Source organism: Danio rerio, chromosome 15 (assembly GCF_052040795.2).
Source record: "Danio rerio strain M-AB ecotype USA chromosome 15, GRCz13ab, whole genome shotgun sequence".
Classification (NCBI taxonomy): Eukaryota; Metazoa; Chordata; class Actinopteri; order Cypriniformes; family Danionidae; genus Danio; species Danio rerio.
This window is the reverse complement of record NC_141035.1, coordinates 25730323-25756084: the sequence shown is the minus strand read 5'-3', so window position 1 is coordinate 25756084 and position 25762 is coordinate 25730323. Positions and strand designations below refer to the sequence as shown.

The window sequence follows — 25762 nt, the reverse complement described above, 5'->3', positions numbered from 1 at the left end:
TACAGTTAATGCGTTCGAGTAAAACATATACAAATAAAATGGACCAGGTACTTTTTGAAATGAATGACGGTGAATGAAATTACTGTAAAACCGGTGAGCCATCAGACAAAATAGTGCCCTTCTGAATCAAATCAGCAGGATGTTAGTGATCTTTCACACTGATATGTTGACATGGACAACTGTGATCTAGTTATTTGCCTTAATGGACAATAATATAATTAAGGTGTTTACGTGAAGTAAACACGTGATGTTCATGTATGTTCATGTAAGTTCATGTAAGAGGTTCATGTAATTTTGGGTGACTTTAACTGCAGTTTGGCTGTTTCACGTATTAGACGCAAATAAGGAGTAGGGACTGGTGGAAGAGTGTTATTGAATTTAATAATGCACTTCGAATGAAAAAAAAATTTTAAAAACGCTTTTCGTGATGTGGATGTCTGCCATCCTTTACTGACAGCCGTGTGTGAAAATATCCTATCAGAAAATATGGCGAAAAGTCCTACATGTCAGTAAACGTTTGATTGCTGTGTTTACTTCAATAATGACACTAATATATGCATACTCCGTCATAATTCCATTTCTGCTTCTGCTTCTGCGAGTGAAATTGGCCAAACTTGGTGTGTCTTAAAAGTTTGAAAAACCCTGTGCTAGACAATAGACAGACAAAAATACAAAAAAAAAAAAAAAAATACAACATAAACCTGTTTAAAGGATAGGATGATAAAAAAATAATATAAATAATGATAGAAAGTAAGTTTTTTCTCAGTGGCTTTGGTGCATTTCTCACAACACTATTTACATTTGCACAACGGTTAATGCATTTCTCGAAACAATTAGTACAAACTGCAAAAACGTGTCACTTTATTAAAATGAATAGCTCATTCCTTAAAAGCAAGTACTCATGTCAATAAAAGTGTCAGTGTCATCTAGAGTTACATACAGGAACATACTTAGGTCTGTAAATCATTTATGGAATTGTTAAATTTAGAAGACATTTTCAGAAAAAAACAAAAATGCCAAAATTAGCTTGACAGAATTTGACAACTAGCTCAACATTTTTCTATGTAATGACTCAAGTAACGAAATGAGGACTATTAGTTTTATATAGAATGACTATTAAGCATTCACAAGTTTAGACAATTTTGACTGACAAGACATAAGCAAGTGATAACGTTATCAAACAGTAGAGAGTTGTATGAAAGCCATTGATGCATGTCAAAAAAACATTTGCGATTTGTTGGAAGGAATGAGAAAATTAGTTTACATAATAAGTAATGCTTAATAAAATGAAATGTCACAGGGAGAAGTATTGATCACATGAAAAAAGAGAGGTGTAGAAAGGCTGTAAAAGCCCAGACAGCAGCTGAAATCTCTCAGTACTTATTCAGCAACCCTCTGCCTTTCGTCATTGTAAACGAATATTAACTGCTTCAGTCCAACATCTACATTATCTGGATGATGAAGATAAACAAGAATAGGCATTTCAGCAAGAAAATGTTCCAAAACACAGGCAATCACCTGAATTGAATCCATTAGAAAAAACAAAATAAAAATCCGATTTGATAGACGAGACCCACACCATCAATATTTTTACAGTCTGTGAAAAATTCACACCTGAGCAACTCATGTGACTACATTTTACATATGAGAGGTTGTCATCAACAAAAAAAGCCTTCTATATAAAGTATTAAATACATTTCAGTAGTTTAGAACTTTCTCCTTGTGTCATTTCATTGTTATTTCACATAACTAATGTTTCAGATTTTTTTGTTTTTGTTTTTGTTTTTGTCTTTTGTTTTATTTTTATTTTGTAATGAGCCAGACAAAATCTGGTTCACTTCCACGTCAACAGCTCCTTTTGAAAAATTATTTACAGGAAAAAAAATATGAGGTGTTCAATACTTTGTCACCTTAAAATTAAAATAAAAATGAAGAAAAGTTGTATCTGACATTTTGGTCAAAATTGAGTTATTGACATATTCTTATTAAATGACAACTTATTAATATTATGCGATGAAGTTGTTTACATTTTAAGATTTAAAAAATCAAAAACAAATGTTACACACATACTGTTTGCAATGGAATGCAAAAACTTTGAAGCTCAATATCTCAGAATCATTCAGAACGCAGATAGAACCTTATAATTCCAAGTTGACAACTTATTTTCCCTACTGTGGATGTATGTCTTGTTTATAGCAAGGCAACTCAACAGACTTATTTTTAATTTTTTTGCCAGAATCTGTTATTTCAGAGAGATCTCTTGATTAAAATAATTTCCTGAAGTGTTATTGCCCAAATCACTGAATAATTAGAACACTTTTCATAACCCAGAAGCTCATCACCATCCATCCATGTGCCTAAATCTTCCTCAAATTTGACTGAGAGTGTTGGCAGAGTGTAAAATAACCAGCAACGTGTGGAAAGATTAAATAAGCTCTCATTAACCAGTCTTCTTTAAGCGCTGGCACATGGTGGGCACTGGCATGACTGCTTCAGTGACACCTGCGTAAAAAAGCGCAGCAGCCATCTTGTCATTCCAGCTGCGTTCAATATACATCTTTCCAGCAGAAGCTGATGTGAAATCGCAACTCCGGTCGAGTGCGGCACAGTTCACATAAGCGAGATGCTTGCCAGAGAAATTCAATTTAGATGTGCCAATAATGTGTGGTGGTCCGCCTCATTCTCCTCCCTCCATACCAGTTTCCAGAAGGAAAGCGTATGTACACATGTGGGCCAATCTGTGCAATGCCCGCTGGGTAGGATCAGCTCTGCCAACTGCTCCAGGACATGATGGATAAATCTAGACTCAATAGTACTGTACTGCTTTCCGTCTCACTCTCTCTCTCGCTCTCTCACACAATCTTTTGTCCAGCATTTCTGGGAAGATTCATAGATTCCCAGTAGGAAGGTGTTGATATAGCAGCCTCAAGCATCTGTCAGTATATAATGTGGAACGCATGTGCATTGGTGAATGTGTGCGTATGTCTTTGTATAAATCCTGGCAGCTTCACTGAGACTTGTTGCCAAGGCATCCGAATACCTCTAATAGCTGCTTATCTGAGACAGAGTGTTGAGGAGGCATTCTGCTTTAAATACCGCCGTTTATGCATGGAATAAATCAAACATAAAAACAGACTGAATGCCATCGCATAAATGTTTGGCTTCCATTTATGTACTTTACAATGGTATAACCTTTTCCATCTTGGGTGTTTCAATATTTTGCAGAGCTATGCTAGCTTATACAACAGTTCTGTCTGGTTCCTGAATCTGATTGGCTGATAGCCGTGCGATATTCTGCAAATAACAGCACTCATACCGCCACTTAACCATTCACGCAGAGTACACACTACAGTTTGACAAATATATTACTGCTGTTGGACAACATAATGTAATTTTGAGGCTTTTTTTAAGAGAGAATGTAATTGCTTAGATTGTTATTTTTAAATATGTATAATTTCTCAGAGACAGCGCATCGGCGGCCATTAGCCTTTCATTAAGCAGAGCAAAACGGTTGAAGTTGTCCATCCACAAGTTGGTGACAGAGATAATAAGCTTAAAATGTGAGCAAAATCAGCTGTTTTGTCATCACTTTAGACATTACACCAGAGTATCATTCAAATACTAGCTCTAAAAGTACATTTGTGAAGTAGCGACGATTTTTGCTGTTCTGACATCAGCTACAGATGTGAATGAATGCCAGAAGAAAGTAGTTCCTCATAAAAAAGTTTTTTAGACTCGTGTATGATTTTATTTTTATATACAAGATTATGGAGTCAAACTGTTGTATAAACACAATATCACACTCGTAGCAGTGTGATATGGCTGTATATTATTACTGGTGGGTCACTAAGGTGTGCAGCCTTGTGTCAACAAACGCCTCCCAGCAGTGCCAATATACAGCCATATTGCACTGCTACGAGTGTGATATTGCTCATATAAGCAACACCAAACCCACTCGTTATCTCTCTTTTCTTCTGGTTAGTCCCTGCTTTGTCAGGGGTGACCACAGCGGAATGAACAGCCAAATCCTCTGTCATTTTGTTTTTGTTTTACACAGAATATTCAACACCAAACCATAAGCATAATTTCTTTTTTCATATTTTACTGTAGCCTATATGTAACCATGGACCACAAAACCAACCATAAGTGTCATTTCTTTAAATGTAAAATTTTTAAATCTCCTGAAATCTGTATGAATAAGAATAAGCTTTTAGTTGATGTATACTTTATTAGAATATGACAATATCACAAATACCACTGATTTAGTACTTATTATCACATGATTATTAAGGAAACTATAATATTGTTAATATGAGAGTGTCACGATAACCAGCAATCTAACCCTCATAGATCGCTGGAGAAAATTCACTTTCACTCGGACTACAATTCTGCCACCGTATAAACAACAACTCCCTTCAGGCACCACACAAACACACCTGTCCCGGTTCTCTATTATTACACACTCACACAGCTGGGAGCTACTAAAACTGATTACATGGACCATATAAACAGCACACACTTACAGACATTGCTGAGTCTTGTTGGAACATTATGAAGCATTTTTCGTATTTAGTTTTGACCCTCACCTTGTTTTATTGTTTATCCTGCCTGTTGCCTCTATCGACCATTTGCCTGTTCTCTGACTATGCTTCTGGATTTCCCTGTATGTTACCGTTTGCTCCTGATTGTGACCATTGCCTGCCTGACCATTCCCTGTGTGTTAAAGAACTGCACGTGGATCATCAACCTTGCTGTCCAGCATAATTGCATTACAAAGAGCACGTTTTAAAGCAGCTTTTATTTTCATATTGGTTGGAGAAATGTAATGGGTTGAATTGAACACTGTATCTAGTAGAAGCTTAGTTATAATAAGTCATAATATATTAAGCCAGCATAAAACATACTTTAGAAATGTTAAAATAAGGGTTATTTTAAAATCCGGTCAACATTCAGAATGGCCAATTTTAACTTGATTAATAAACACAAATCCAGCTAATATTAATATCTCTTAAAAGATTTAAAAAGTGAAATTTTGGCCAACTATAAAAACAACAACAATTTAATGAATATTTTGAAGACAAAATTCTGTAGAGCTAGTAACTAAATAATTAATCGAGGCTGCTTGAACTCCTTGAACTTTTGTCTTCTGCATAAGCTGAATATAAAAACCTCTACTTTTCTTTCCTAAATGAAATAGTTCACCCTTAAAATGACACATTTGTCATAATTTACACCCCCTCATGTTGTTTTAAACCTGCAGCCTGTTCATTCTCCTGTTGAACATAGAAGATGAGTCAAAATATCATTCAAAAAACATATCAAAATATAGAATGTTATGTTCCACAGAAGAAAGATTTTTGCTTGAACAATCCCTTTAAAAACTGAAGAAATGTGACAGCACTGTAGCTCATTCGTACTTATATAGCACAATGTATGATGTAATATAATATTAAAAAAGCTGTGTAAACAATGCAGTAGACTAGTACATCATCAAAAGTTGCTGCTATATATTTTTTCACACAGATTCTCATTAAATGTAAAACAGCCTCAGCTTGGATTTGTGGCTGAATGGGTATCATTAAGGGAAACATGCATCGCAAGCTCTGCATAATGCTCAGTCTTTTACAACAACACATAGAGAACAACAAATAGAGAAAATGATGAGCAGAGGCGAGCAATGTTAGGACAGCGGGGTGACATTCGCCTGAACTTTGCCGTCCAGCTGGACCGCACAGCCCCGCTGAAAGAGCCGGCCAAGGGAAGCGACAGATGCATTACATCAAATTGAGACAGCGGATATTACTCTCTAGAAAAACAGTGACGTCTTTGTGAAACTAATATGGTTGGGTGCGAGCACCAGCTGCCAGCCCGCTCTCTGCTGTTATGCCTGGAATAGTGAACAAAGTGGCCTTCGACTGTCCATCTGTCCATCACGAATCACAGAGCTCTCCCAACGCCATCGGTTCATGGAGAAAGTTGACAGTGTTTCAAAAGGTTAAAAGAGCAATAAAAAAAGTATGTGAGTGACACAAGGTGACGGTCAGAGAGGCTGTGGAAATGCGGTGTCACTCAGAAAGCTGCCTGGTGTTTGACAGCATTGGCTTCTACTCTCGCTCTCTCTCTCTGACATGTACAGAAACAGTCAATGCTAACAACACTCAGCCGTCAACTCGGTTTATCCTAAATGGCTGTTTTAAGTTGGAAAGCGATCTGACTGTGCTGTTGGATGTATAGCTCCGGGCAAAACTAGACAACTTATTCACCTTCAGAGATTGCAATGTGACAATGGATGGAAATATTTATTCTCTGATGATCGCATATCATTTTAATTATTTGAGTAATTTTGCTATAAAAAAGCACAGTATGTCAAACTATATTTTATGGCAGTGGATAAAAAAACATTTATATTCTTTTGGTCTTTGTCAGGTAGTCCTTTTTGAAAAATAAATAGGGCACATCTTCAGAAAGAGGATCTTTTAGAGGATTCTTTAATAATCTTGCTTTTCAAATACAGTGCACCTGGAAAGTATTCATAGCCCTTCACCTTTTCCACATTTTTTTTTGTGCAGCCGTATTGCAAAATGGATTCATTTAATTTATTTCCTTAAAATTCTACACACAACACCCCATAATTACAATGTGAAAAAAGATTTTTTTGAAATTTTTGCAAATTTATTAAATATAAAAAACCTAAAAAAATCACATGTACATAGGTATTCACAGCCTTTGCTCAATACTTTGTTGATGCACCTTTGGCAGCATTTACAGCCTTAGGTCTTTATTAATATGATATAAACAAGCTTGGCACACCTGTCTTGGCACACATCCATAGTGAGTCTTTTTTAATAGTGAGTTATAATCACATAAAAACATTAAAATGTTGCAAATCTTTCTGTAATCATAGTAGTGCTGTGTGTTTGTTTAACCCTTTGAGGTTACATGCTTACAGACTGACAGGGCTCTGCTATGCGTGAGGCCAGCAAACACGACGCAGCTTTCAGCTAAGATGAACACAGTTTCCATAAAAAGGTCTATGGTTCTGCATACAATGACTTTGGGCTCTATTTTGATGGTCCATGCGGTAAGTGCAGGGCGCAAAAGCTATTAGGGCGTGTCGGAATCCACTTTTGCTAATTTAAGGATGGAAAAATCCGCTTTGCGCCGTGGCGCATGGTCTAGAAGGGTTGAGCTTATTTTCTTAATGAGTTATAGGTGTTTTTTGAGAATAAACCAATCAGAGTCTCATCTTCTATTCCCTTTAAGAGCCAGTTGCATCGCACCATAGTGCATTTGCTATTTACATGACGGACTTTGTAAGTGGAAAAACTCAACGCTTCACTAGCAAGAAAACAATTAAACAGACCATCTACAGCCTGAAAATAATGGATGAGCCTCCTCATTATTTACTTTCGCTTTCACTCTCGTGGATATGGAAACGTGTGGTACGCATAGACATTCATTAGCCTATAAATAATTAATTTCGTTTGTTAAGCGCTAAGATTTGTTTCAAAACTATTTATAAAGTCAGTTATAATAACTGGTCAACGAATAAATGAAAAAAAATAAAGAAGTGTGTTCAAAAAAGTTTTATCCAAATACAGATGCTAAGCCCCATATGGTCTAAAACCTGACAGGTGGTCAAATTTAAGCTTATTTTTAATAAAACAAATTTGCATATGCATATAATAAATAATACAGCTAATAATAATAATAATATTATACAAAAGCAAATTGTTAAGAATAAACTGAAAAAGATCCCCAAGATGAAGATGGCATGAAAGTATGGTTTTTATATTTATGTAGGCTAGAAAATAATATGTTTTGTAATATTTTAATCCTTAATATTTATGTCTGATATATCCTTAATATTTAAATTCTTTTTTATATGTTAAGATATTTGTGTATTGCTGTACATCCTGTCTGTATTAAGCAATGTGTAAGCGAGGCGCCCGCTAACGCGCTCTGCGCTGGACTTTAGACCGGCCTTTTTCTGGACTATTGAACAATCTATTATAGTTTCTCAAAATAGCAACTCACCAGCAATGCCTCCTTTTTAGGTCAGAGCGCCTATGGGCGCACATATTATCGCAAATGCATTTGCTTTTTAAACAGAGTGGTGCAACACTTCAAAACAACTCCGGGGCCAAGCTGAAACTAGCAAACAACTGTTGCGTCGCGCCTTGCGCCGGTTGTATGATTGGGCCCTTTATCTTGCTTGAGTTTATGACGGTTTCATTTTACTTCAGGATGCATCAATGCTGCTCTGTAGGTATATTGAAGACATTCATAAATGTTCCTAAATGTAATAAATGTTGGAGACATACTCATTACATAAACACACTAAATCGCACTACAACAGTGTTTATTTGAGAGTACACAAGAAAATCTGCGCTTGAGCAGCATAAATTTGAGGGCGTGTAAGAAGTTTTGAGCACGAACAGAGGAAATCAGAACGCAAGCAAAGGGATTTGCATGCTTGTATTACATAAATGCGATCTCGACTTGTAATACTACACTCACGACATTTGACATTGACATTGACATTCAAAAAGCAGCATAGGTAACTGGAACATCTGTGTAAAAGACCTGCTACCACGGCTGGAAAAAAAATATCCTAGAGGAACCATTGCTTATGATTATAGTTTTCAGCCTTTGCGCAAATGAGCCTTTATAGATTTGAAAGAATGCAAAGGTGAATAAATTTTCACTTCTGGGTGAACTAATCCTTTGAAATTCACCCCAAACAGTTGCTTTTTGTTTCTTAATAGCAGATGGCACACCTGCAAAAGCCCCCACTTCAACAATTCGATCAACATCCAAACCCACCAATAAAAATCACAGGAGCACGAAAGTGCTAATTAACTATAATTTCATCAGGATCAGCCATGGCCATCACTGCTGGGCGCTTTGAAAACCACTGTTTCTTTTCTACACATTTCAGATGAAGCATTCTGACTGAAAACAAAACACACACACACACACACAAAACCCACCAACAACAATGTGCTTTCAGAGGATTACTCAACCTTTACATCACATCTATGCAACCGTGGACAGGAAATCTCATTGTGTTCCTGGCAGTCGCAAGCGTAAACACAGATAATGGCGAGTTTTACCTCTGGCTGATAGGGCGATGTCGCCGAGAGTTACTTTACCTGCCTTAGGCCATCCCTGCTGTTCTGCATGATCCGCAGGGCATAGTTCGAACGCTGGCCTTTGCTGTTGAACTCGATGTGGCCTGTTAGACCTTCCAACTCTACCTATCCACAGAGAGAGCGAGAGAGAGAAAGACACATGTTAACGCCTGAGGATATTACGCGATTATAGCCACACATAAGACTTCAGTGCTGTATCGATTTATAGAGCTACACGGACAACACAGCATTTGCAGAAGCATGCTATAGATCGCCATACGTCACGCATAGGATGATGCCGTAATGACAAGCTGACGCTCGTTAATCTTTAATGGCTGACTGTCTCAGATTCTGCTGAAGGCTGCAGTTCTGACAGGGGTTTTTGGGGCCGCTGTGGTACAGAGAGCGAAAAAACTAAATGATGAATGAGTCTGCAACGGCAGCAGGTGAGATGATTGGCAGCTGGTGGGCTCTTCCCCGCGATTCTTACCATCCTCAGGTAGTTCATCAGACTCGTGCCGTGCTCCCAGATCTTAGAGGACTTGCAGGAGAGCTGAGTGGCTCCTACGTTCTGGCTGCGGTTCAGCTCCTGCACGGCTGCCACCACCGTATGTACCGCATCAAACAGCAGCGCTGATGACAGCTGGAACACACACACAAAAACACACACACACACACACACACACACACACACACATATGGTAGTTTGAGGTTAGTAGGATTTGCAATGTTGCCTATATACTTATCAAGGTCAAATAATCTGCTAAATAAGTTATTTTAAAAAAAAACACAGTAAAACCTTTACATTTTTTAATGACAGAAATGCTTTTTTTATGCATTTCAATATTCACTATAACATAATACCTGGGAAATTCTTTAAAGAATTATCAACTATAAAATTATTATCAGGGCATCACAGTGACACAGTGGGTAGAATGATTGGCTCACAGCAAGACGGTCGCTGGTTCGAGCCCCAGCAGATGAGTTGGCATTTCAATTCTTTTGTGGAATTTGCATGTTCTCAGCCTGATTAATAAGCCGAAAAGAAACTGAATTAATGAATGAAAATTCATTCAATGAAAAGCTATAATCTTTATTTTTTTTAAATCATCAAATTCAAAACCAAACATTATTTATTTGAAACTAAAATCGTTCCAAATTTGATTAACTCTTGGGGCTCTATTTTAACCATCTAGACGTAAAGGCAAAAGCATTAAAGGCATTTAAGATACACTTTTGCTATTTTAAGGACGGGAAAATACGGTCTGTACTTTGGCGCATGGTCTAACAAGGTTGTGATTTTTCACTTAATAAGATATAGGTGTGTTTTAAACATAACAAGCATTGAACCAATCAGAGTCTTATCTCTCATTCCCTTTAAGAGTCAGTTGTGTAGCGCCATAACACATTTGCTATTTACATGGCAAACTTTGTAAGTGGAAAAACTGAATGCTTTACTAGGGAGAAAACAGTTAAACAGACCATGTGCAGCACAAGGATAAAGAATGAGCCTCCTCCATTAACTTCCATTTGACTCTCCAAAACCCCACAGATTGAAAAATCTAAGCTTGTTTTTATTAAAACAAATATAAATATTCATTCATTCATTCATTTATTTTCTTTTCGGCTTAGTCACTTTATTTATCAGTGGTTATCACAGTGTAATGAACTGCCAACTTATACAGCACGTTTTACGCAACGGATGCCCTTCCAGCTTCAACCCATCACTGGAAAACATCGATACACACTCATTCACACACATATACTACAGACAATTTTAACTTAACCAATTCACCTAAAGGGCATGTCTTTGGACTGTAGGGATAATCGAAGTACCCAGAGGAAACCCACGTGAACACGGGGAGAACATGCAAACTCCACACAGAAATGCCAACTCGTCCAGCTGAGGCTCGAACCAGCAACCTTCTTGCTGTGAGGTGACAATGCTACCCACTGCGCTACCGCACCGCTCAATATAAATATTAATTTAATTAAAAAAAAAATACTACTACTACTAATAATAAAATTATACAACCGGTAATTCAACTGAAAAAAGCCCCCCACCAGCTAAATTGAAGAAGGCGTGCAGGAAGTGGACATTAGACCAGCTTTTAGTTGATCATTGGCGGGGTCTACTTCAGTTTCTCAAAATAGCAATGCATCAATGCGCCTTAACACACCTCCCTTGTAGACCAGCATGCCAATTAGTCCACAAAGTGGCGCAAATGGATTTGCTATTTAAACAACTTGGTGCAAAACATGAAAACTACTGTTGTGCTGGTCTGAAAATAGCAGCAAATCGTGCAAAACACGTCTTGCACTTTATTGCACAAGGTGAATGATAGGGCTCTTGAATTGTGGTGTAATACAGTGCAATAAAATGTCATTTTTGTTTCTCTAATGCAAAGCTGAATTTTTATATAAACACCAAAAGTGTATAATATACACTACAAACCCAGAGCAGCAAGGATCTAATTTAAGCAATTCTGGATGCATTGGAGCATCTCCCTGACTTCACTGATGCTCAGAATCAGAGTGAATTCCTGTATGCATGTTTTAATATCTACTGGAAATGCTTCCAAGAAGAACTATAAACAGTGTGGCAGTAAAATAAAATGCTCAAAAAAGCACAAACTGTATGGACGAGTTGTTTGGGTGTGTGCACACGTTTGGCTATGCAGACTATAATTAAATCATTCGGACGCTGCATCATTGATCACTTCCTTTGGCCCTTCAGTCCCCTGAAACTGAATTACTGACCACTTTAATTATATCAGATGGCATGTTAATGCACTGCAGCAAAGGCTGTGAAGTTTCTCTTTTCTCTGACATCCATTACAGAGCTAAAACTTTCCAAAATGAGGATATGTTATGCAGCATTATGAAACCGTACAGCAATTTAGAAGGGAAGGTTGTGACAAAAATAGCAGTCTGTGTACATTTTGCTGCCTACGTTTTTTCTGCTTTCTGTATAAATATACCCCAGTGTAACTATTCTGGTCACATCCAACGAAACGTCTGCTGGCTGCGCTCATTAGGCCAGTGCAGAATGACAATGTGTGTGCGCTCACAGATACGCAGGTTGGCTGGTTAATCTCTGCTCAGACTAGCCAGTCTAGTCTTTACCTAATGAAGTCCAGGGTTTAATTATCAGAACGGTTAGTGTCTTCTATATCCAGCACATTAGGCTAAGCTAGTCGAGACTTTGAATTTCTAGGCCAGTGTGTAACACAGAGCTGTATCTCACTGAGGGCTTTCGACCTGTTCTCTCTCATCCGTCTGCCAGACTTACAAACCATCCTCTGATTAATTAAAGATTAGACCTAATTAAATGAGAATCGCAACCAGGGGTAGTTTCAAAAAAGCAGCTGGCATTTATATTCCAAGTCCCTATTATTGGAATACAAATATTTGTGTACTGTAAGTCAGATCAAGAAATGTGTTAACGATTGATCTTTGCTTTTTTCTTTTTAAATTCCCTGGATGTTTGACAGAGTACAAACTGGAACTGAGATCAGGAATAATACATTATACAGATGTTTTCATTTTGAAAGTGACGGAAATAAATTGGTCTGATGTGAATGTGCGGGGTGTATGTATTCCTTAGGGTTCGTGTGTGTGACTGAGTGTGATGAATTATACAGACATAGCCTCGGTTTCAAGGTAAGCAAGAGGACATGGGTTGCAGAGAGTACAACATTAATTAACAGAGCATCCTTGAAAGTTACAAATAAGTGACTTGATTCACAACATGAGTGAGAAATAAACATGGAAAAGGATTGATTGTAAAGGATAATTGTAATGGAAATTCATTTTTAGATGAGCTTTATATGTTAGAAACTTGTCTAAGACTCATTATTACATGTGTGTGTATCTGTGTTCTCCATATGTTCATCATAAAACCTATGTGTACATTTTTATAGATAACTGTATTTCTTTAGGTGAAAGCTTTTTCATTATCCTAAGAAGGATGTGTGGTTGTTATGAGCATATCGCACGAACAGCAGAAGACGCCTGACGTAATTGTAGATGAGGCCTTATTGGGAGTTGACCTCGTAAGCAGTACAAACCAGATAAAAGGGTGAACACACTTGGCTTTAGTATCTCACTCTGCAGAAACTGTTGTTGCTGTATGACTGTGATCTTCTTTATAAAGAATAAAACTTGTAAAAGACATCCCGGGTAAGACTTTGTTTCTTGACCACTGAGAGAGCCTCCTTAGAGAAAATGCCACTATAATAATTCACCCAAAAAGTTAGAATTTTAACATAATTTATTTAACCTTACCTTGTTCCAAATCTATTTATTTTACTGTAAAACCCCAAGTTTAATGCTCGGATGGAAATCCATGTTAATACTCCTTTCGTTAAAATTCAGATAAAAGATAAAACAAATAATTCAGATTGTGAAAATATGAAAATTCAGTTATCAGTTTTTCACATTGTTGAATAAATGTTTTTATAAAACAAATCAAGAAAAAAAAAGATCAAGGTCAAGTCAAGATGAAGGCTTTTTTATTAATACTCAGAGGTAAATCATTTCTTCCATAATACAGCTGTGGTTTGAATAGTTTTTTATGGTATTACTGTAAAAAAATAAAATAAAAAAACTCTATTCTAACCACAAAAGAAGAATAAATTAAGTGTTAGTAATACTATTAATATGTGTTATTAATAAATAATTATAACAATTAATTAAGTGTTTTTAAACTGCATTTGCAAATTTAATTTAAAAGGCACCTATGATGAAAATCATCTTTTGTAAGCTGTTTGTACAGAACTGTATGAGGTATAGTGTGTCCACAGTCATATTGGGGTGATATAAACACAGCAATTCTCTTTTTTAAAATTTCCTGATGTTAAAATAGGATCCAAATCCCTCCTATTTTGAGGCCCACCACAACGTGGCGTAAGAGTGCGGTTTCCCTGCCCACCATATTAATTGTCAGCTGCAAAAATAACATAGTCTCCATAGTAACGCATATAATCATATTAACAAGACAGGATGTGCGCAAAGTAACTGGGATTAAAAGATCTGTTCAGCTCACTGTGATCATCAATCATCATCAAATGTGATCAAGAATGAGTTTGTAAAGTGTAAAGCACTTTTAAAACAGTGCATGTTTGTAATTGTAAGAATTTACAATAGATTTACTGAACAATAAGTTAAATCTGCCTAAAATCTACTGTTTCATGAAGGAAATAAAAATATATATTCAAAAAGGTGGCAACACCAAAGTTTTAAAAATGGCAATTTATAAAATTAAAAAGGCTTTCAAAACAAAAACAATCCTGATAATACATTACAAAACAAAGAAACAAAAAAACAGCAACATACTGTGATAAACACTGTCTGATGAAAAAACGGTGTGTTCAAAAAATAACACGCCTTGTATCAGACTTTTAGTTTGATAAATTGGCATTTTTGGAGCTAAAGTGTTGCGGTCTATTTGAATATACATTATTGCACTTTTTGGCATTGTTTGACTGAGCACCCATTTAAAGTGATGTGTGTTCTTTAGTGTATTTTTTTATGAAGGAAACAAAATAAATGTTTCATTTTCGGGTGAACTATCCCTTTAACATTGATTTAATCTTTGAGTTTCTCTGCCTTACCGGTGTTCCTGCAAACGGTGCGTGATCACAGTTCTCCTGCCAGGATCGATTGAGGCTGAGCACAAAGTCCTGAAAGAAAGGATGTGTCCTGTTGAAGACTGAAAAGCCCACGATGTTGACTCGCTGATCAGCTAAATCGTCCAATCGTAGCAAAGAGAATTCCTGCAAGGAAAGAGAAAACGTTCAGGGTAATTCACCAATATGAGTGTTTCCTATCAAATTGCCAAGCTCAGGTCCCTTGTTGAGTCTAAACAACCTAACGATGCCCATAGGAAGTAGAACAATATCGTCAGGCTCATTAACAAGCACTGAGGTAATCCTGCCAATTCTTGGGACAAGTAATTCAATTCAGCAAAAGTTAATGCTTAGGAGAGCAAATCCCAGCAGCTATTGTGCTTCAGATCCCACGAGGGACACTTTGGAGATTGTGTGAAAGCGGGTGAGAAAAGGTCTGCAGTGTTGTCAGTCTGCGTCCCGGCACATGCAGTACATCAGCTGAAGGTTAATAGAGATGTCCCAGCACTTCCTTCTGACAGTATTACAGTCTATGACTCTGTCAGCGTCAATGGCTCAAGGGACACTGATGATGTGCGAAAGAAGAGGAGTTATGGAGCTAAATCCATGAAGTGGATAATATGAGAGGAGAGAACTGAAGAGACGAGACATGAAAAGACAGGATGAGAGGAGGAAAGATGAACCGAGAGTAGATGACAGAGAGAAGATCTGATGAGTAATAATGAGATAAAGTGAGATGACGCTGCAGACAGGATGAACTGAGGATGCAAAGAGAAGTCTAAATGAACAGAGATGAACTAAAACAAAACTTCAAAATAACCTTCTTTATTTGGATTGATAGTTCAATGAAGAACTTTAACATTGCATAAAGTTCACAAAAACGTTTTATTGCACTATAGGAGTTCTTTAAAGTCCATGCATGTGAACAGGAAGTTGCTGAGACTTTTATTTAAGTAAGTTAATGTAATATGTGACATGGTGGCTCAGTGCTTAGCACTGTCACCTCACAGCAAATAGGTCACTGGTTCGAGTCCCAGATGGGTCAGTTGGCATTTCTTTTGGGAGTTTGCATATTCTCTCTGTGTTGGCATGGGTTTCCTCTGGGTGTTCCGGTTTCCCTCACAGGTCCAAAAACATGCGCTATACTGTACGTAAATTGAATAAAATAAAAACTGGCCGTAGTGTATGGGTGTGAATGAGTGTGTATGAGTGTTTCCCAGTCCTGGGTTGCAGCTGGAAGGGCATCTGCTGTGTAAAACATATGCTGGATAAGTTGGCGGTGGCAACCTCGGATTAATAAAGGGACTAAGCCTAAAACAAATGAATGAATGAATGAATAAATGTATGAGTGTTGATGTACTTTCAGTAATTTAAAAAAAATACATTGTATAACTGCAGGTAAACTAATAATGATTTACACCTTTTGTAAAGCTGCTTTGGAAAGATAATTATTATGAAAAGCGCTATACAAGTAAACTTGAATTAAATAGCAAACTAATGGTAAGAGGGCTGTGATTAAGATTATTGTGTTTGAACCAATCAAAGTGAAGCAATTGGTCAGATTTTGATTTACAAAAACTGTTTTTTTTTTCAGTGGATTTACTTGCACCTATCGCCTCTCATTTAACACAGCAGTTTTACAAGTTCACTTAAAAAAAATTGCTATCAATATTGCCTTGTAAAAATTAACTAACAATTTGGTCAACATACAGTTCTTTATTTTAAGCACAATTTTACAAGAAAAGTAACTTACTACCTCCCTTCATATCTCAGATTGGTTTAAACCACAATATGGGCCTAATGTGTGTCTGTTGATTCACAGTTGCAGCGACTTTTTAAAAAAAAAATTTTTTCCCTCTCAAATGGCTGATCATACTGGTGTGACCTTAGATTTTTTTTGTGACACCATTGAGAAAATAGGTCACACATGCAACCAACTTGATCACACTCTAAAGCCCTGCATATTAATTATTCATCAAAAAATGTAAACATCAAACCAATGTACACTGGCAAAACAAAAATAACTAAGTAAATAATCCTCACATAACATTAGAATTTCCAAGACAAAATGTTTCTAAGAGATTAAATGACAGACAAGACTAGATAACACAAGACATAATGGACTGAGACTAGATGATTCAGAGGACTTTTTATTCATTCATTTGCTTTCGGCTTAGTCCCTTTATTCATCAGGGGTCGCCACAGTGGAATGAACTGGCAACTTATCCAGCATTTGTTTACACAGTGGATGCCCTTTCAGCTGCAAGCACCTTATTCAATACACCTATAGCCCATATGTTTACCTGTACCTATACCTATACCTGTGATTGAAACCAGAGCACCCAGAGAAAATCCATGTGAACACAGAGAGAATTTCACAATGAAAACTCTACACAGAAAAGCCAAACTGACCCAGCCAGGATTCAAATCAGTGACCTTCTTGCTGTGAGGCAACAGTGCTAACCACTGAGCCACCGTGTCGCCCTTCAGCGGACTAAGACAAAATGAGATGACACTAGATTAGACAATGTCCAACTAAATAAGATAAGCCTAAGTGAGAAAAGATGAGATGAAAGTGAATGTAACAAGTGTAGACGAGGAGAGATCAAATAAAAAGTAGTCAGCAGAAAAGGGAGACAACATGAGAGGAGATGAAATTGAGACAAGATGAGATGTGACTAGAAAAGTGAGAAGAACAGGTAAGAAAAAAGAAATATGAGATGAGAACAGATGAGAGGACAGCAGAAAAGGCAAGACACCAGATGACAATATTCAAAAGATGAGAGGAAACTAACCATGATCAGAAGAGACATAGAAAAAAGGTCAAATAAAAAGGCGTAACACAAAATAAGTTTTGAGTTAAAATAATCAGTGAAAGCTACAGTATACATGTATGCATGTAAGTACAGTATATAAGAAAGCTGTCCTTCATATTGGAACAAAGTTTGTGAAACTTGAGAGCAAGACACTAATGCATCTGCAAATGTAGTTTTTACAACCAATGTTCCTACTTTTTTTTTTTTACAATAAGACACAACATTGACCATTTCAAGAAGGAGGGTGCATCTTTTGTCTAAATCGGCTGAATGTGGAACTTGTGTTTACAAATTTATAATAATAGGGGCTTTATTTTAATGATCTAGGAACAAAGTCTAAAGCGCATGGTGCAAAAGTAGAAAGGGGGTGTCCAAATCCACTTTTGCTATTTTAAATACGGATACATACATTTTGTGCCCAGGCACATTGTCTAACAGGGTTGTGTTCATTCTCTTAATAAGTTGTGTGTTATGGGTGTGTTTTGAGCATTAACAAGCATTAAAACAATCAGAGTCTCCCATTCCCTTTAAGTGTCAATTGCGTAGCGCCATGGTGCATTTGCTATTTCTAAGGCAGACTTTACAAGTGGAAAAACTGAATGCTTCACTAGCGAGAAAACAGTTAAATAGATCATCGGCAGCGTGAGGATAAAGAATAAGCCTCCTCCATTCTGGCTCTTTACTTTCTCTTTACTTTACTTTTTCTCTTTACTTTACTTCTTTACTTTTGTGGATAAGGAAACGGTGTAGTACGCACTCCACTGAAGACATCCATTAGTCTACATATTTAATTCCGTTTGTTAAGCGCACAGATTTGTTTCAAAACTATTTCTAAATTAAGCCTTCGACATGATGAAAGCATAGAGGTTGTGGTTTTTTATTTATGTAGTAAATAACGATTTTTTAAATATTTTAATCCTTGTAAAGTTATTTGCGTATTGCTGCACATCCTGTGTGTATTAAGCAATACGTAAGCATTTGAGACCTGCAAAGGCGCATAACTAACAGACTTTAGACCAGCTTTCAGCTGGTCATTGGCGAGGTATATTTCAGATCCTCAAAATAGCAATGCACCACCAATGTGGCTTAACACACCTCCTTTATAGACCTGCATACCCATGAGTCCACAGAGTTGCATGAATGGATTTGCTATATCAAACAACGTGGTGCAAAACGTAAAAATTACTGTTGCGATGGTCTGAAAATAGCAACAAATCACGCCAAACTGTCCTGTGTCTTTTGCGCCGGGTGTATGATAGGGCCCTAAATGACATGAGACGAAGCTGAAAAGGACTAATGAATCAAAAAATGCTTTAAAACTGTATCTGCAGGAGGGGTCACTCAATGATCCACACACATACACACAGTAATAAAATCCCCCAGTCTTAGGCGAGCTAGCATGTAGCAAGACTGAAGCGCCGCAGATCAAAGATAACACAATCTTGCCCTCTCATTACAAACACAAAGCCAGACGAGGACAGCCACCCGGGCCATGAGTAGTGCACACCGCATAGGATTAAAGCCTTTGCCGAGAGGACAGGAAGAGAAAGGAGGGGAGCGCAATGTCATGGGAGTGCAGAGACAAAAAAAAAGCACCGCAGAGCTTCAGGAGACAGTTTGTTTCAGAGGAAACCCGAGGGAGAGAGACCGCTGAATCTTCTTGTAGATAACAGAAGCTATTCTTTTCTTGCTTTAGAAGTGGCTGAATCACAAAAGGATGACCATGTCTGTTTTTGACTTGAATAAAACTTGTCTTTTGCTCCAAAATAACATCCAAATGCATTCGGATCATCCTTTCGAGAAAAACAAGGCTGAAATTGTATCATAACAATAATATTAAGATGTAAAATGTAAAAATATCTACCACTTCCAGCACTAAAACATGTTATTAGAAACTCCCACACTCCACAAAGCTTTGAAATTTAAACGGTATTGAAAAAGTGTTCATAATATATCCCAATTCATTAGCAAGCAATTTTTGAAACACATTTAATGTTGCCTCAAGCTACAATTTGTAAACTCAAAAATGAATACATAAAGCGAACATCTAAATGCTGCTGCCATTAAATCACGGTGCTGCCTATATTGCTGCTTTATTGTAAATGGACTCGTATTGATTAACATATAAGAGTGTGTGAACAGTTGACCCTTTCTCCATCTGCACTCCCTAGTGCGGTCTGACAAGCCCGACGGGAACGGACCTGTAATTACTCTCCGAGCGCATGTTAATACTTCATTAAAACAGAGACAGTGTAAATGAGCCAGTCATTAACTGTGGCGCACTTTGGGCCACTCATACACGACACGGAAGGTCACCGAATGTCCCGCAGCATGTGTGGAGTGCGTGCATGTGTGATTGAGCAGACACTTCAGAACTTACTAAAATGAACCCAGTCTACTAATAGCATCATTCATTTACTCGTGCAATCTGGTTTAGCGCCTAATTTACTAATATACTATGCAAATCAGATAACAGCACACATTATGAACTCAAATGATGTGCTGTAACAGCGTCTTTATAGTTGAATAAAACTCTTTAAAATGGATTTGTTAACTGAAAAAGGCAACTAACTGAAATAAACAATCATTGCTTGGTTTGCAGTCAGAATTGACGTTTATGAAATTAAAAGACATTTAAGGCTTTTCTATTGTCGTGTGCTCATGCCAAAACACACAACCAGACACTTGACAAATTAACAATTTGAGTTCAAATTATTCAGATTAATGAAAAGAATTGCAAACTCAAGAGTTCCTGCTTACATCAGTGTGATCAATCGGTCACCGAAAGAACACACTGAATCGATCCATTGTAAAGGATGTATAAGCTAAAGACTTGCACTGTAAAAAATTATATGACACAAAGTCATGACAACTGTTTTTATGTTATTTAAACTTAATTTAATAAGTTAATCCAACTACATTTTTTAGCTATACAAAGTTTAACCTAATGTTTTTAGTCAGTTTGACTCATTAAAGTTGAGATGACTAGAAAAGTCAGTCAAATGTTATCACTCGATTGAATGGCTGTTACCAGTGGTTATCAGCTAATAGATATGGGCTACTGGTAGGCTCAGAATGCTGTTATCATCCATTCACATGGTTAATCAGCTATAGATCACATACGGCTGCGGCTGGAAGTTGACGAAAATTATTTCAATTATTTATTAAATTTCCCATTAATTGTAATTCATTAACGTCTACCCCAACCCTAAACACAGCTGTCAAAGTAATGTAAAATCAGATCTGGATCTTCAGTCCTGCCTATTAGTATAGCTGATTAATCATGTGGATGGATGATAACAGCCTTCAGAGCCTATCAGTTGGCACAGAAGGCCTCTACTGGCCCATATCTATCAACTGATAACCACCAATAACAGTCAATTAATCGAGTGATAACATTCAAAGTAGGTGGAAAAGTTCATTTGACTCAACAACAACAACAACAAAAAACTTAAGAAGAAAGATTTATTTTTAGTGTACCAGTTTGAATCAGTTTGATGAATTGTTTACTGGATGAACACAGTGAATTTATCAATTACCGTACAAGCTCTAGTGAAATTGGTTTGATCCGGTCTGAGCAATTAGCTCGATGAATCAAATTCACTTACTGAATTACAAATCATTATTACCTTTAGTGATATCCCTAACCAATTTTGGGACCCTAGACCACAAAACTCATATGGAATGAGAATATTTTTGGCAATAGCCAAAAGTAAATTGTATCGGTCTAAATGATTTTTCTTTATTGCCAAATAATCATTATAATAATAAGTAAAGATCATCTTCCATGAGGATATTTAGTAAATTTCTATTGTAAATGTATTAAAACGCCGGGACTTTATTTATAGGTACTTCATTTGGACAACTGTAACTTTTTTCTCATTATTTATTCATTCCACTTGGATGATGCAACAGCAGCCACAGGACAACAGCGACAGTGCACTCACCACACAGCAGCTATAAGTAGAGTGAAGAGACAGTGATAGAGCCAATTCGGTGGATGGGGATTATAGGGAGGCCATGAAGGGTAAGAGCTAATGTTGGGAGTTTGGCCAGGACAACGAGGTTACACCCCCACTCTTTAAGCAAAGTGCCATTGAATTTTTTATGACCACAGAGGTTTAATATTTCATCTTAAAGACGGTGCTCACTGACAGTATAGTTTCCTTCACTTTACTGGGGCATTAGGACTCACAGTCCATAGGTTGTGCACCCCATGCTGGCCTTACTAACACCACTTCCAACAGCAACCTATTTTTCCCATGTGGTCTCCCATCCAGGTACTGACTCACTGAGCTTCAGTGAGTAACCGGTCTTGGGCTCAAGGGTGATATGGCTGTGAGCCCTCAGATTTTCAAATATTTGTAAGTCAGTCAAATTACAATCCTTAAAAAAAGTTTACAGTACATCAGTGGTTTAGATGATTGTATATATCTTAATTTCTGCCAAAATACAACAACCTATGCCTGGTTTCGTGTTCCAGCCAAGTCATTTTAATATTATTTAATCTATTAATCTGTCTATTTGTTTATAACTGCTTGAATGAAATTTAATTCATAAGTCATGTTATTAACTTATTAGCTTACATCTCTATAAATTTGTTCATACTGTATCCTTCAAAACAAATACTGCATACTGCATATCTCAGCAAAGACTGCTCCCACAATCAACACAAAATGTAAACAAAATTTGATTTAATTGAGTTTAAGAGCACAATATTAAACACAGCAGGCAAACAGCACTGCATTTGGTGACTCAGGCATAATCTACATGAGCCTAATTTGCATAGAAAGGATGTGTATTTGCACTGCAAAGAATGATAATGGCTTGATTTAAATACTCACAGCACAGTGCAATTTCAGCACACTTAACACCTGGCTAAACTGGAGTGTGAGAGGTAAGTGAACACGACACAGACTTCAGCGCCAAAAAACGCAAAACACACTGTGCAAACAGATTTGAACTGTTCGGCCAGTGTAAGAGAAGGAGCATCTAGAAGACAGTCAGACCCCGGGGACGGCAGCTGCTCCTGATCTCTGGCAGGATGACAGAAGAGAGGAGAAAAGACGACAAGAAAGAGAGAGAGGAAGGAAAGAGTCTGGATCGAGGAGAAGGAAGAGAGGTGAGGTGCTGACAGGCTGGCGATGAGCCCCCTGACACAGCCTGTCACCTGAAGATCAATCAGAAAAGCAGAACCTGAGCCAGCCTGCTGCTTCACCGCTGGCATACTCTCACACACATACAGCCATGCACGCGTGCATATTGTTTGTTGTGGCACAGCCAAACAGAGTTTGGAATAATGAGCTCCCGGGAGAAAAACTAAACCCTGATAGGAGGTAAAAACAGCAGAGGGTCCAAACCACAGGTCTGGGCCCCAAAGCAAACCAGTTCAACCTCTAAAAAGCATCTGTGTTTTTTTTTCTTTCCTCTGACAAGCTGTACAGGAAATATGAGGACAAAACTTCACAATCCAATATACATTATGGCCAATAACAGCATTCCCATAGGTTAATCTATGTACAAGAATCTAGTAGGTGAAGAAGTATGTGAGAGGAGTGGTAAAGTAAGTCCAAATTCCCAGTAATCATAAAAGCAGGCAAAAGAAGAAGAAGAAAACAAAACCCTGGAAGACTTGCTACTTCTGGAGAGATTTATTCTTTCACAAAATGTGATTGTGTTTTAGTTTACACAGTTTTTAATTTGCAATTTTATCCAATCAATCAATCAATCAATCAATCAATCAATCAATCAATCAATCAATCAATCAATCAATCAACCAATCAAATCAATCAAATCAATCAATCAACACAGCCTTAATGATGCTACTTTAGTTAATGTATTAGCTATTAGCTACTGTATTTATCAACAGAAACAAACTATAAACAATACATTTATTACAGTATTTATTTGTCTTTGTTGAACTATGATTAATAAATACTGCATTATTGCACATTCTTAGTTCATTCTAATAAATGCATCAACCAACATTAACTAAAGGAGCATTATTGTAAAGTGTTACCAGGCTTTGTATGTACTGTATGTATGTACTGTATGTACTGTATGGATGTATGGATGTACAGTGCTCAGCATATATGAGTACAGCCCTCACAAATCTCTCATTTAAACTAGTCATTTCTATTAGAAGCTCTATAATATTATATTTGAGCATTAGATTAGTCAGCACTGAAGTCAAATCTGGAGCTTTAAATAACTTATGATAACGATCCAAAAATTTTTACACTCAAATTTATACGTTCGGGTAAAATATTAAATACAAATTTATTAAATACAAATTTTCTTTTCAGCTTGGTCCCTTTATTATTCTGGAGTTGCCACAATGGAATAAACAGCCAATTTTTCCAGCATGTGTTTTTATGCAGTGGATGCCCTTTCAGCTGCAACCCATCACTGGGAAACTGGTTGAAATTTTGCAGTTTGTCATTTTTTTGAAATATTTCGCATGAATTTAAATGCATTATCTTTCCATTTTTAAGGGTGTTTGGTGACTAAAATATTATCTGGATGAATATATCTGTTTAATAAATCTCTTTTGATCAAACGCACCAAAATACATTGTCTATTCACTGGGAAATTGATAAAACTATTTGTTTTCAAAATGTATGTACTGTATGTATGTATGTATGTATGTATGTATGTGTGTACTGTATGTATGTATGTATGTATGTATGTATGTATGAATGTATGTATGTATGTATGTATGTATGCATGCATGTCACTAGGGGGTAAAGCATTTTTTGAAACATCTGAGCAGCAGTTTACTGTTAAGCATTCCAAAGCTTCTATAAGAGCATCATTTAGATTTACTTAAAATATGTTTGTGGCATGAATGGTAACAAAAGCTCAGCAAATTGGCACTCTACATTAGGTGGCCTTAACTTACATTGTACTTATTACAAATTGAACGCCTGCATGTAATTACATCTGCAATTAATTTCACTGATTTACATGTAGACCTTCTCTTACACCTTAACCAACCCTTAAACCCACCAAACCTGTCTCTGACCCTACTCGTATCCCACCTCAAGAGCACCAGAAGTGTTCTTCAAAACATTATGAACATAGTAAGTACATTGTATTCATGTTTGATGCAAGTACATAGTAGTTAAAACCATTTAATATGAAGAGGGAACAAATAAACTCATGGCACACTTACTTAAGTAGCACCTGATACAGTAGATCACTTTAAAAACAAGCAGCTTTGCAGTATTAGGATTGAAAAATGTGTTAATAATGCTTTCAAGCAATGTTTGTACGTGATTCTGGACACTGCTTGACAAAGTTTATGAAAATAACTTTAGGAACTTAGAGGCCAAGTCGCATCTCAACTGTTACGTGACTCACTTATGTGCTGTGCACAAATTGTCTGCATGTCGAAAGCAATATTTCAGTGTACGGTTGTGGGTGTTAATTGATAATCCTAGCGCTGAGTGGTGTGATTATGTAGGAGAGGCTGGTGTTATGATCTTGAGTCGCTTGCTGTGAACATCCCTCATGGTGTCGGTGGAAAAGTGCCAAGAGAGAGTATAACAAACTTGTCTTTTTTCATTTTCGCTGACAAGAGGAGACGGATAGTATCTTTCACTCAGTGAATTAGTCATCCATTCAGCGATTTACTCACTGATGAACAGTATTAGTGACTCATTAGTTTGTTCACTAACACACCTGCTTGATCGATCCCACATTATCATTTCCAATCATTATTTGTCTGCCAAAACTTAAGACAAATTCTTCAGATTTTTTTTTTGGTTAATGCACTCCATTTACCTAAACTGAATCCACAATGGCTAAGCGTCAAAGAAAACCAAAGAATAGACACTTAGAAATGAGCTCTTGGGGGAAGGGAATTTCAAAAGCTAATTTTTTAAACACAAAGCCATCATAATACTTCAGAAGATTTGGAATATAACACACTGGCTGTGCAAACCTTTTGTGTTCCTTTTTAAAGCTTCAAATCTCTAGCATGTGGTTGTTGTAATTGCATGAAAAGTAAAGTGTTCAACTATTCTTTTAAATACACTTTTGTGCTGCGCAAAGAAAAGAAAGTACTGTAATACAAGTTTGAAATGACAGCTAAAATACAGAATGACAGTTCATTTATAGGTAAACTATTTTATTGCACATGTTATGTGCCAGCACATAATTATTTAGATGATTTCTTGTT

The 25762-nt window shown here is 36.9% G+C and overlaps 1 protein-coding gene across 6 annotated transcripts in view; it reads right to left on the bottom strand.

Moving 5' to 3' along the window:
* The window catches only part of grik4 (glutamate receptor, ionotropic, kainate 4), a 647123-nt gene that overhangs the window by 118895 nt on the left and 502466 nt on the right, over positions 1-25762 (bottom strand). For all 6 annotated transcript variants that reach the window (XM_087284137.1, XM_087284133.1, XM_087284134.1 and 3 more), the window contains 3 exons: positions 14750-14911; positions 9625-9777; positions 9156-9260 (listed from right to left, as the gene is read on the bottom strand). In XM_087284137.1, the coding sequence (XP_087140263.1) occupies positions 9156-9260; positions 9625-9777; positions 14750-14911 (420 nt within the window). The remainder of the gene's footprint in view (positions 1-9155; positions 9261-9624; positions 9778-14749; positions 14912-25762) is intronic.